The 13,096-nt window shown below is 44.1% G+C and overlaps 1 protein-coding gene across 1 annotated transcript; it reads left to right on the forward strand.

The window, feature by feature from the left end:
• The first annotated feature begins 2,246 nt into the window (after positions 1 to 2,246).
• On the forward strand, positions 2,247 to 5,169 carry tsen34 (TSEN34 tRNA splicing endonuclease subunit). The gene is made up of 4 exons (XM_071356456.1): positions 2,247 to 2,879; positions 3,175 to 3,313; positions 3,404 to 3,688; positions 3,889 to 5,169. The coding sequence occupies exons 1-4, from the start codon at positions 2,583 to 2,585 to the stop codon at positions 4,089 to 4,091; spliced, it is 924 nt and encodes a 307-aa protein (XP_071212557.1). The 5' UTR covers positions 2,247 to 2,582; the 3' UTR covers positions 4,092 to 5,169.
• The last annotated feature ends 7,927 nt before the right edge of the window (positions 5,170 to 13,096 follow it).

The raw sequence follows: 13,096 nt of genomic DNA on the forward strand, positions 1-13,096 counted from the left end.
ATTAGGTTAGGCTGAAAGGCAGTGAGGTTGACCATCCCACTGCTACTGTTCTAGATGACTGTTGGGAATATACTAGTAGACATGGCAGTGGTTTTGGTTGGACAGTTGGAAAGCTTGCTGATGAGAGTGGTTTGAGGGAGTTGGAGGTTAACCCTTCTGTAGTGATAGGGGATGTTCCTCCATGGTTACACCCAGATCCTGTTGTTGATCTGACCTTGGCAGAGAAAAGGAAAGATTGCTCAGAAGTCAGGGATAAAGGGAAACTGGTTGATAATTACAATGGTAGAAGTTTTTATGCCTTTTTCCGCTGTTCACAGATGGATCCAAAGACCCAGATAGTTGGTGCACAGGAGCAGGCGTTGACGTTCCTGAATTTGATGTGCAGATATGTAGAAGACTAACAGATGAACTGTCAGTGTACTCTGTCAGTATACAGTTGAACTGTTTTCGATAGTAGTTGCCCTCTAGTGGGTGGAGGATGTACAACCTGTCAGAATTATAGTAGGCTCAGATTCCCTGTCTGTATTGAATAGTTTATCATTTGGCAAATCTAATAGGAGTGACATACTATTGGAGGTATTAATGTTATTATGGAGAATTGAGAGACTGGGTGTAGTAGTGAGATTCTGCTGGGTCCCAGCCCATTCGGGTGTGGAAGGGAATGAAATTGTAGACCATTTAAAACGAGATATATAAATTATATTAATGTTCCACTGGGTAAAGGTGAGGGCAAATGTAAGATCAGAGCCATTTTGATAGTGTGGCAGAAGAGATGGGTCATTGAGGTTGGGGGGTTAGGAAGGGATTTGAGGGATGGCGTCTATTAAAAGTTAATAGGGCTGTTTTTTATTTTCCCAGTAGTACTGAGTTAGGTAGGAGGATTTAATATTGTAAACCGTGATTGACCACACACTCCAGCACGGTAGGTAGCGGCATGCACCTTTAACGTTTGTTTGCGGACCGCAATCATATAATAGAAGAAGGTTGTTCCCACACAAAAGGCTTTGCCCAAGTCTTAATCTTAAGTAAATTCTAGTTGCATATAATAAACGTTGTTGTGGTGAATGCTAGTAAGTGTTCTAGGAGGTGATCCTGCGGGGTTCGTGCTGATTGTACAGAGATTGTGACAGCCGGTTAAATGGCGTCCCTTGAGAAAGCAAGAATAAGATATATGTCAGGAGAAGTGCAGTATTATCATAAGGAGTCGTGTACTTGGAATACGGAGGAGGAATGGACGGGAAAAAGAGAGGCAGAGGAGGGGTCTAAGAGAGGGAGAGAAGAAGATGGTTGGTTAAAAATGGCAGAAGAATGGTAGAAAGTGTAAGCAGAGGGAGCTGAAGACAGGAGGAGGAATGGAAGTGAATGAGGTCGAAGTATCAGAGGTGGTAGGTGTGGTGAAGTTCTCGGAGCCCGAGGCTTGCACCGAGGGTCAGGATAAAGATGAGTCTGACAGTAGGAGTGAAGTTTTGGGAAAAAGTGGGACCCTTGCCTTTTGGCTGATCCATTTGTGGTTTCAGGGTGGGTGAAAACAGATTTGGGTATTGTAACCAGAAGAGGTCTTGTGATAGTTTGTGTTTCTGTTGATCAGAGGGAGAAGGTGCTCTGCGTTAAACAAATGGGGGCAAGAAATGAGAATTGTTTCGCTCTCAAAGGGCGCCATTGAAAGGAGTGATTACAGGGGTAGCAGTAAATGTTAAAGTTGACCAACTGAAGGGGAAGATTCCTGGTGTTTGTTGTGCTCGTTGTTTATTGTGTGACGCAGACAGGGTGGCAAGAGTGGTGAAACAGAAGAGACATTGTCTGTTATTTTGAGTGAAGAAAGTAGAGGAAGATGGGTCAAGGTGGAGGGATCCTGAGAGGAGTGTGTGACTAGTAGATCTGTACCAGTACAGAGGGATAGGCCAACAAGTGATATATGTTTCAGTAAGATTGGATTTTTAGCATTTATAGCAATGGTTATCAATTGTACTGCAGGGATGGAATGTAAGTTGCAGAAAATTGAGGTTGTGGTGGCAGCTGCAGAGAGGTATTTGGGTGTATGAGACTTGACACCAGAAGAGTTACATGGTGTGTTAAGTGGTGATATCCTCTCCTATCAGGTTGTTGGCATGAGGTAGGTCTAAATAGATTTAAATAGTGGAGTATTTATTTGGTGAATAAAAAAATGTGAGTGTAGTGTTAGATGGTAGGGTATTTATTTATTTTACAAGCAAAGTATAAGAGAGTTGTACTCCAGTCTAGTAGGTGGCGGTAATGCAACATATTGGATGCCATCCGCCGTTAAACCTCATCGAATAAGAAGTTGTTCCCACACAACAAGGAAGTCCCAGAACTCACCCGCACTAGAATTGCACGTAAGGTACGCTCAATATTTAAGAGATTGTCTTGTCGTTTCTCTCGATATTACTGTTGCAAATAGCTTCTTAAACCCAAGGAATCATTAAATTATTGTGCTTTTCAGCCAATACGCATCATGATAACTCATGTGGACACCACCCCGGTGTATGCGACAGTTAAGTGCGTGAACATTTAATTCAAAATCGACCTCAAAAGTATCATATGTTTGGGTATGCTACATTCAGATGGATTCGCCGGAGCAAAAGATAACGAAAACTGTGTCCAGAGAGGACGCGAGTAAAGAAAGCATGGCGAACAGCCGCCATGTCATCGGAATACATTTCTGTGGGCCCACGCCTCTGGTGTGGCGTGCGGACGAGTTGAAATCGGCCCGTGAACTGGGCATCATAGGGACCCTGGTGGGGTCTCTGGCCCGACAACCTAGGCAGAACACCCGGCTGGGGAGACCCCTCGAGCTGCTGCCGGAGGAGGGACGACTGCTGGCGGACATGGGGAGAGCTGCAGTTATTCCTGACTCGACAGTAAACACTTTTTTTCACTTGTTCAGTACTTTCAAGTGTAGTGGTGATGCTATAATAACTAATTGGCTGCAAATACTTTGACATTACGATTTGTACTGTATAAATAAAGCAATTGGTGGTTGGGATTGTAAAAGACAGATCTAGCCACTTAGTGAGCATAGTATAGCCTCTGCCAAAGACATTTATGGCACAGGGGGTAGTGTCTTACCATATAACTGGGTTGTGGGTTCAAGCCCTAATCCGGCATTTCCCCCTCAAGCCCTTCACGCTCAGTTTGGTTAATTGATCCTTACAGAATGAGGATCCCGAGGTGAATCCAGAGCAAGTGGAGCAGTACCATGCAGGACTGGAGAACAGCTTTCAGGAACAGGGTGCCATGGCCTTGGCGGACAGGAAGACAACATTACTGAGAGTAATGACTGAGAAACATAACGGTGAGGGGACATCATCACTCACATACAGGCATTTGTGCGAGACCAGTGCATCAAGTGTCCTGGCTCTGATGGCACTATGTTTTCTCTTAGAGGATTCTGGAAGCCAGGAGGATTCAGACGGTGCGGTGAGAGACCGCCTCGACGCTCTGGAGCACGGCTTCTCATTCCCTCGCACGGCCATGGCGGTGCAACTGTGCACAGCCCGAGCAGGACTGTCTCACTGTCCCGAGGTGCGCCGTTTCCTGGCCGCAGACTGGCCCACACCACGGGACGAGAGGTCCGAGACCCGGTTCCGAGTGTTCAGGGACCTGAGACGCCAGGGCTTTTACCTCACCTCGGCCGGGAAGTTTGGGGGAGACTACCTGGTGTACCCAGGTGAGCTCCGCACTTCAATCACATTGATCTATGGTTAAATTTGATTGAGCTCAGCTGAGTGCATGATTCCAGTAGTTTCAAAGTGGCTTTTTTTTGGTCCGATCTTGCCGACTTGGGTAGCCTATCATTCTCTACAAAACAGAACCTATGGTCGTGTCAGTCTTTTTCTGTTCCTCTCTTCTGTATCCCCTTTCTCTCAGGTGACCCCCTCCGTTTCCACGCCTATTTCATTGTCGTGTGCATCTCCATGGACGAGTCGATGCCCCTGTGTGACGTTCTGGCCATTGCCAGGCTAGGGTCCAATGTGAAGAAGACTGTCCTCCTGTGTTCGTCAGGGGAAAGCCAGGAAGATGACAGGGAGGAGGTGGTGTACACGTCACTACAGTGGAGTGGAATGGTGTAGGATCACAGTTGGGAGACTATAGGTGGAAACAATATGGCAAACTAGAAGGGGGGGAAATGGCGACATCTCTCATCTAGCCAGAGGCTACACGTCACTACAGTGTAGTGGAATGTTGTAGGCAGCACCACAGTGGGACACTATATATGGCGATATATTTCACCTAGCCGGAAGTTGTCATAATGCTTATATCTTTCATATTCATTCAACACGACAGGAGTGCCAAGGGTGTAGAGTCTAGGGTTCATTTGTAATTTCAGCCACTGAACAGGTGGGACGGTTACAGACAGCAGGGGTGTATTCACTAGGAAGCAAACGGGGCGGAATTTGTCCAATAAGAAACTTGTTTTCGTTGCAAAACATTTAGCTAGTGTCCACTAATGAATACACCCCTGGTGCGTTGCTCTCCAGTCCAGTGGGGAGGCTACTATTATTGTACAACAATTAGCAGCGGTACAGTAGGAGTTTGTGAATAAGAGTGTATGATTTTGGTAAAGTAGCTTGGTTTTTATCAAAGATGAAAAGTCGATAATACTGCCAACGGTCATGGCTTGGCTTGAGTGGGGGGGGGCGTTTCCTTGGAAAAATATTTACTTTGAAGTGTGTGGATTGTAATGTGACAATTGTTGAAAATATATTTGAAGACAATTCACTTTTGTGTAACCATTGTTTGAGTGCCGATTTGTGTTCAGAAATACCTGACAGAGAGTTGCCACCACAGAAGAAAAGGAAAGCACTTGCATTAGGAAATGCAATTGAAAACATTTTGTGGTGGAAAACAAAACATAAATGAGTGTTTCTTAATGAACACTCCAGGTAGTCCCAGTTTCAGTTCGGTTTTCTTTTTGGTGCTTAATGAACACGACCTTGGACTGCCCCACATAAAACTGTCGGCTTCTTGGAGAATGGTCAACGGTGTGAAAAAGCATGTATATTTACTGTACATGACACCAAATAGATATGACCAAACATCCACGTTAGAACAGTACATCGTATTTTGCTGTTGGCTTGTATTCGAAATTGATTAAATAGATTTTTCTCACCCATCTATAAACAATACCCAATAATGACTAAGTGAAAATATGTTTTGGACATTTATTGAAAATGAAATATCAAATTTACACAAGTATTCACACCTGAGTCAATACATGTTAGAATAACCTTTGGCAGCGTTTACAGCTGTGAGTATTTCTGGTTAAGTCTAACAGCTTTGCACAGCTGGATTGTACAAAATTCTTCGAGCTCTGTTAATTTGGTTGTTGATCATTGCTAGACAGCCACTTTCAAGTCTTGCCATAAATTTTCAAGACGATTTTAAGTCAAAACTATAACTGCCACTGGAACATTCCATGTCGCAACATGGAACATTCCAAACAACTCCAGTGTCTATTGCCTTGTTTTAGGTTATTGTCCTGCTGAAAGGTGAATTTGTCTCCTAGTGTCTGATGGAAGGTACACTAAATAAGGTTTTCCTCTAGGATTTAGCCTGTGTTTAGCTCTATTCCATTTTATTTTATCCTAAAACACTCCCTAGTCCTTGTCGATGACAAGCATACCCATAACATGATGCAGCCACCACCATGCTTGAAAATATGAAGTGGTATTCAATGATATGTTGGATTTGCCCCAAACATAGCATAATTTACATAATTTGTTAGTTTTGTGGAGTAACTACAACGTTGTTGATCCATCCTCAGTTTTCTGCTATCAGCCATTAAACTCTTAACGCCAACCTTTTCTGAAGAAAAGTAATTTCAACGATTTTACTGAGTTACAATTCATACAAGGACATCAGTCAATTTAAATAAATGTATTAGGCCATATTCTATGAATTTCACATGACTGGGCAGGGGCACAGCCACGGGTGGTTCTGGGAGGGCATAGGTCCACCCACTTAGGAGATAGGCCCAGCCAATCAGAATAAGTTTTCCCCCACAAGAGGGCTTTATTACAGACAGAAATATTCCTCAGTTTCATCAGCTGTCCGGGAGGCTCTTCTCAGATGATCCCGCAGGTGAAGAAGCCAGATGGAAGTCCTGTGCAGGCGTGGTTACACATGGTCTGCGGTTTTGAGGCCAGGTTGGAAGTAATTCAAAATTCTTTTAAACAGTGTTGGAGGTGGCTTATGGTAGAGAAATGAACATTAAATTCAGCTCTGGTGGACATTCCTGCAGTCAGAATGCCAACTGCACGCTTTGGCAAAACTGGAGATTATCTTGACAATGGAGAAATGCCCGCTAAGAGGGATGTAAACACATTTCTGGCCAAAATCTGAGAACTTTTTGTGCGTATGTAACATTTCTGGGATTTTTTATTTCAGCTCTTTACATGTTGCGTTTATATTTTTGTTCAATATAGATTATTTAGCTCTTAGCTTTTTTTGGCCAATCTCCAACCTTACATTCTTAAGCAAATTTCTGTATAAATTAGTTTTCAAACAGCTAAATAATTTTTTATGTTCCAACTGTATGTTGGAAAAATTCCAGTCTGGTTTTTGGGCCCACCACAGCACAGAGACAGCCTTCGTTAAAGTGGTAAATGATGAGCTCTCTGTCCTTGTACTCTTGGATTTAAGTGTTGCATTCGACACTGTTGACCATGATGTCCTTCTAGACAGACTGAAGAGGTGGGTTGGCCTCCGGTCCAGTTCTAAATTGGTTTAGGGCCTATTTAACCAGTCAAGAGTTTGTCACTCTTTGTGAACATAACTCAGAGGAAATACATATCGCGTGGCATTTCACAAGGTTTGATTTTGGGTCCAGTACTGTTCAGTTTATATATGTTCCCTCTAGGCAGCGTTATCATAAAGCACCACATTGATTTTCACTGCTACGCAGACGATACACAACTTTACATTTCTGTGTCACCATTTTAGCTCCACGGATAAATTATTAGAGATTTAAATACTTGGATGGCTCACAACTTCCCCCAGCTAAACCAAGACAAGACTGAGGTACTTATTGTTAGAGCAAAGCACAGAGAGAGATTTTAATTTACGGGCAATAAAGATAAAACACCGGGTAAAAAACCAAGGTGGTATTTTAGATTCTGAACTCAATTTCGATTCACACATTAGGAATGTGACCAAAATAGCTTTTACCACCTGAGGAGCGGCCGTTTCTCTCTCAGGCTGATACAGAGAGACTCATCCATGTTTTTATTACAAGCAGGCTTGACTACTGTAATGCTCTCCTGTCTGGTCTACCCAAGAAAGCCATTGGTCAACTGCAAAACATACAGAATGCTGCAGTATTACACTAGTTTTAAGGTCTAAAATTTCTAAATTTGAAATAATTTGAACAGGGGCTCAACTTTCACTGGGGATGTGAAATTGCATTTTTGTCCCCCCCTAGGAATGTGATACAAAACAGGGCAATTGTGTGCTTCAGGACCATGCGGATGCCTCCGAGCAGTTGGATAGGCTGTTTGGAGCATTTTATCTGTCCGGATAAAAAATGTAATTGTAAAAGTTGTTCAGTTGTTAATGTTATTCTGTAGTTTTTTATCCTCTTGTTTGTTATGGAGTAAATCTTTCAGTTTTTATTTTCATAGTTTTTATTTTCCTGTGAAGCACATTGTGTTGTATTCCATGTCTGAAATGTCCGTGCTGTATAAATAAAGCTGGATTTGATTTTGATTTGAAGATCACTTTCGTAGTCAAAAAGCAAGCCTAGATCTACCACTCAGATAAAATAAAACATGAATTAAGCCTCCCGAGTGGCGCAGCAGTCTAAGGCACTGCATTGCAGTGCTTGAGGCGTCACTACACACCCAGGTTCGATCCCAGGCTGTGTCACAACCGGGATCGAACTGTGACAGACAGTTCCATAGGACGGCGCACAATTGGCCCAGCGTCGTCCGGGTTAGGGGAGAGTTTGGCCGGGCAGACTTCACTTGGCTCTAGCGACTCCTTATGGATGGGCCGGGTGCCTGTAGGCTGACTCTGGTCGTCAGTTGAACAGTGTTTCCTCTGACACGTTGGTGCAGCTGGCTTCCGGTAAGACTGGCCAGAGAGAGTAGACACCGTCTTCCACCTGATGGTGAAACTCAAGTCGCATCTGCATCGGCCTCATGCACAAATTCATGTCTTTTCCTATGACCAGAGAAAGTGAAATATTCCTTGATATTAAAGTAGACATGACGAGCTGCTAATAATAATAAAAACGCAGGGCTGTCGATACACTTGCCTACTCATTCACTGCAGCTGCAGCATGAGAGGAAGTAGTGAGAAGTGTGTTTTATGTTTTGTAATAGCGTTGAATAAAAACTTTTGACAGTGCTGAATAAAAAATTAAACATGAACTCACTCATAAAAACAGCAGCTCTTTGCTGTATTCTTTGACAGTCTGTCTCTGGTCATGGTTTTAAAAGTTATGAAATCTCACGTAGGCTAGTATCAAACTTTGCTGTGGCCGGGGTCTGTAAAATCTGTAAGCACAGTGATTTGAGCTATCTGATTGTCCAGCAGTAGATACACTTGATTTAGCCACAGATCTCCTGGTCCGTTGGCTAGAATTCATTTAGTCTTTTCAGAGTAATGAAATAGTCCAAAATGCCTACATGGCGCACAGGGCTTCTGAATCAAGTGCACCTACCATGATTTTTGTTGTTCTTGATGTCTTTTGTTATTTGCATTGTTGTTGTCTGTTTTCCTTTGTCTTTGTCTTTTCTATTTTGTTCATTTTGTTGGTTGTTGGTGAATTTGGAGATGGGCTGGGGGGTGGGGAATGGAATTATTTTATTATGTTTTCTTTGGGGGGTGGACTGTTGGGGGAGTCTTGGATGGTTGACGGGCAGCTCCCGGGGAACTGTAGGGTGATCTTGGAGGGCTGGTGGCCTGGTAGTTGGGAGCTTGGGCCGGTGGCTGATAGTTCACTAGTTCGGGTTCCCGTTTTTGACCTTGTGGGAGATCTGTCGACGTGCCCTTGAGCAGGGCGTTGACCCTGGTTGCTTCTGTGGGTTGCTCTGGATGGGAGTTTGTTAGATGACTGAATGTAATGTAAATGTTGAGCGGCTTCACTACAAGTAGATTGTATGTTTTAATATTCAATAATAAAGAAAGTGCACCTACCAACAGCACAACTCGAAAAAAAGGAGCGCAAGCCTGGATTTTCAACAGAAATGTTTGGTAATCGACTGGGAATGCCTTGGGTTGGTGACCACTGCTCTAACTGTTGGTCTCCTGGTGAAATCCCTGAGTGGTTTCCTTCCTCTCTGGCAACTGAGTTAGGAAGGATGCCTGTATCCTTGTCGTGACTGGGTGTATTGATTTCATACACCATTAATGAACTTAATGGTGTATGAGGGACTGGCACTGCAGGAGGGACTGGCACTTCACAAAATAGATGGCATCATGAGGAATGAAAATGATGTGGATATATTGAAGCAATATCTATAGACATTTGTCAGGTAGTTAAAGCTTGGTCGCAAATGGGTCTTCCAAATGGACAATGAACCCAAGCACACTTCCAAAGTAAATCAGAAGCTTCTAAAGCCATGGCATCATTTTATGGAATTTACCAAGCTGTTTAAAGGCACAGTCAACTTAGTGTCTGTAAACTTTTGACCCACTGGAATTGTGACACAGTGAATTATAAGTGAAATAATCTGTCTGTAAACAATTATTGGAAACATGACTTGTGTCATGCACAAAGTAGATGTCCTAACCGACTTGCCAAAACTATAGTTTGTGAAGTGGTTGAAAAACTAGTTTTAATGACTTCAACCTAAGTGTCTGTAAACTTCCGACTTCAACTGTAAATATTAGGACGAGCAATGTCATAGTGGCATTGACTAAAATACAGTAGAATAGAATACAGTATATACATATGAAATTAGTAAAGCAGTCTGTAACATGTCTACATAGGGCAGCAGCCTCTAAGGTGCAGGGATGACTAACCGGGGGGTAGCCGGCTGGTGATGGCTATTTAACAGTCTGATGGCCTTGTTTTTCAGTCTCTCGGTCCCAGCTTTAAAGCACCTGTACTGACCATGCCTTCTGGATAGCAGCGGTTGAACAGGCCGTGGCTCGGGTGGTTGATGTCCTTGATGATCTTTTTGGCCTTGCTTTGACATTGGATGCTGTAAGTGTCCTGGAAGGCAGGCAGTGTGCCCCCGTTGATGCGTTGGGCAGACCACACCACCCTCTGGAGTACCCTGTGGTTGCGGACGGTGCAGTTGCCGTACCAGGCGGTGATTCAGCCTGATAGGAGGCTCTCAATGGTGCATCTGTAAAAGTTTGTGAGGGTCTTAGGGCCCAAGCCGAATTTCTTCAGCCTCCTGAGGTTGAAGAGGCGGTGTTGCACCTTCTTCATCACACTGTCTGTGTGGTTGGACCATTTCAGATTGTCAGTGATGTGTACACAAAGGAAGTTGATGCTTTTCACCTTCTCCACTGTGGCCCTGTCGATGTGGATGGGGGCGTGCTCCCTCTTGAAGTCCACGATCTGCTCCTTTGTTTTGTTGAGGGAGAGGTTATTTTCCTGGCACCACTCTGCCAGGGCCCTCATCTCCTCACTGTAGGCTGTCTTGTCATTGTTGGTAATCAGGCCTACCACTGTTGTGTCGTCTGCAAACTTGATGATTGAGTTGGAGGCGTGCGGGGCCACGCAATCATAGGTGAACAGGGAGTGCAGGAGGAGGCCGAGTACGCACCCTTGTGGGGCCCCTGTGTTGAGGATGAGCGTAGTGGAAGTGTTGTTGCCTACCTTCACCACCTGGAGGTGGCCCATCTGGAAGTCCAGGACCCAGTTGCACAGGGCTGGGTTCAGACCCAGGGCCCCGAACTTAATGATGAGCTAGAAGGCTAAGCTGTAGTCAATGGATAGCTTGAAGGCTAAGCTGTAGTCGTAGTCAATGAAAAGGCATTCTTACATAGGTATTCCTCTTGTCCAGATGGGATAGGGCAGTGTGTAGCTCTATGGTGATTGCACCAACCGTGGATCGATTGGAGCAGTATGCTAATTGCAGTTGGTCTAGGGTGTCGGGAAAGGTGGAGGTGATTTACATTTACATTTAAGTCATTTAGCAGACGCTCTTATCCAGAGCGACTTACAAATTGGTGCATTCACCTTATGATATCCAGTGGAACAACCACTTTACAATAGTGCATCTAACTCTTTTAAGGGGGAGGGGGGGGTTAGAAGGATTACTTTATCCTATCCTAGGTATTCCTTAAAGAGGTGGGGTTTCAGGTGTCTCCGGAAGGTGGTGATTGACTCCGCTGACCTGGCGTCGTGAGGGAGTTTGTTCCACCATTGGGGTGCCAGAGCAGCGAACAGTTTTGACTGGGCTGAGCGGGAACTGTACTTCCTCAGAGGTAGGGAGGCGAGCAGGCCAGAGGTGGATGAACGCAGTGCCCTTGTTTGGGTGTAGGGCCTGATCAGAGCCTGAAGGTACGGAGGTGCCGTTCCCCTCACAGCTCCGTAGGCAAGCACCATGGTCTTGTAGCGGATGCGAGCTTCAACTGGAAGCCAGTGGAGAGAGCGGAGGAGCGGGGTGACGTGAGAGAACTTGGGAAGGTTGAACACCAGACGGGCTGCGGCGTTCTGGATGAGTTGTAGGGGTTTAATGGCACAGGCAGGGAGCCCAGCCAACAGCGAGTTGCAGTAATCCAGACGGGAGATGACAAGTGCCTGGATTAGGACCTGCGCCGCTTCCTGTGTGAGGTGATATACCTTCATGATGACAGAAGTGAGTGATATGGGGCGAAAGTCATTTAGTTCTGTTACCTCCGCTTTCTTGAGTATCTTACTGTAATAAACTGTAACAGTTTTCCATTCAAATTGAAAAAAGCAAGAATGTCTGGGAGTAGGGAGGGGAAAACTGAAAACTAGCTGTTATTGGCAGTGTGGTTTGGAAGTCTTTATTGTTCTATTAACCAATTTGCCTCCGTTGATCAACATTAACACATTTATCACCACGCAAGCCAAAACTCTCACACATGCAAACCTGCTGATTAGAAGGTCCTATGTCAAGAAATAAAATGGATGATTTTTTTTTTTACAGTGCTAGTTTTCTCAGCTGTTGTACAAAACTCAATGTTCTGGTACAATACAACAAACGTTAACTCCAGTTGCAAAGCAGAATAGATAGAATTTGGTCTCTAATTTGGTGGATTTAATTTGTCATGCCATCATAGAGACTGTAACTATCTCCTTTTCATCTTGCACAGGACACAGAACAGTAGGCATAGGTTAGGCCAGTTGGACAGTCTACTGATGTTTACAGTGTTTATACCTTTCACTTTTTTATTTTTTATTGAACCTTTATTTAACTAGGCAAGTCATTTAAGAACAAATTCTTATTTACAATGACGGCCTACCCCGGCCAAACCCTAACCCGGATGACGCTGGGCCAATCGTGCACCGCCCTATGGGACTCCCAATCACAGCTGGTTGTGATACAGCCTGGAATCAAATCCAGGGTCTATAGTGATGCCTCTAGCACTGAGATGCAGTGCCTTAGACCGCTGCACCACTCGGGAGCCAACGTACTTAGCTCACGTTATTCCATTGTAACCAGGATGGTTCAGAACCACACTTGTGCAACAATTTAAATTTCCCTGAAGACTTGTTTCGTCTCCCCAAGTTAATGCCTTCAGGCTTTAGCTCAGTGGGCTAATACGCTCTAGTGGAGTGCAGTAGACCCGAGGGGTATACGACAAAGCAGGATCAATGAGTTAGCCAACCATCTTTGATAAACAACCAGAAATAACTATTTATTTTCTGGTTCAATAAGAAAGCTAGACTTATGTGTTTATGGTTGATGAGTCAATTAGACCATGTCAATTTCAAGCTCATTATTTCAGAATATTTAGGCAAGTTTGCTGGTTGACTCATTGATCCTGCTTTGTAGTATGTCCCTCTGGGTTCGACACTTGTTGATCACACCATTATCACTATCAGGAATCATTTATTGCTGTTATTGTTGCAGTTCCACTGTACCTCAAAATACTAACAGAAGAACAAATGCAAAACACAAATGCATTGAACATTCATTCTGTTCAT

The sequence above is a fragment of the Salvelinus alpinus genome, chromosome 21, assembly GCF_045679555.1.
Source record: "Salvelinus alpinus chromosome 21, SLU_Salpinus.1, whole genome shotgun sequence".
NCBI classification, from domain to species: Eukaryota; Metazoa; Chordata; class Actinopteri; order Salmoniformes; family Salmonidae; genus Salvelinus; species Salvelinus alpinus.

What these genes read in the sequence shown, in the direction of transcription:
- tsen34 (XM_071356456.1), top strand. Translation starts at nt 2,583, where the DNA reads ATGGATTCGCCGGAGCAAAAGATAACGAAAACTGTGTCCAGAGAGGAC. An exon ending in CAGTTATTCCTGACTCGACA is followed by an intron (nt 2,880 to 3,174) that starts GTAAACACTTTT and finishes TGATCCTTACAG; the next exon opens with AATGAGGATCCCGAGGTGAA. An exon ending in AGACTACCTGGTGTACCCAG is followed by an intron (nt 3,689 to 3,888) that starts GTGAGCTCCGCA and finishes CCTTTCTCTCAG; the next exon opens with GTGACCCCCTCCGTTTCCAC.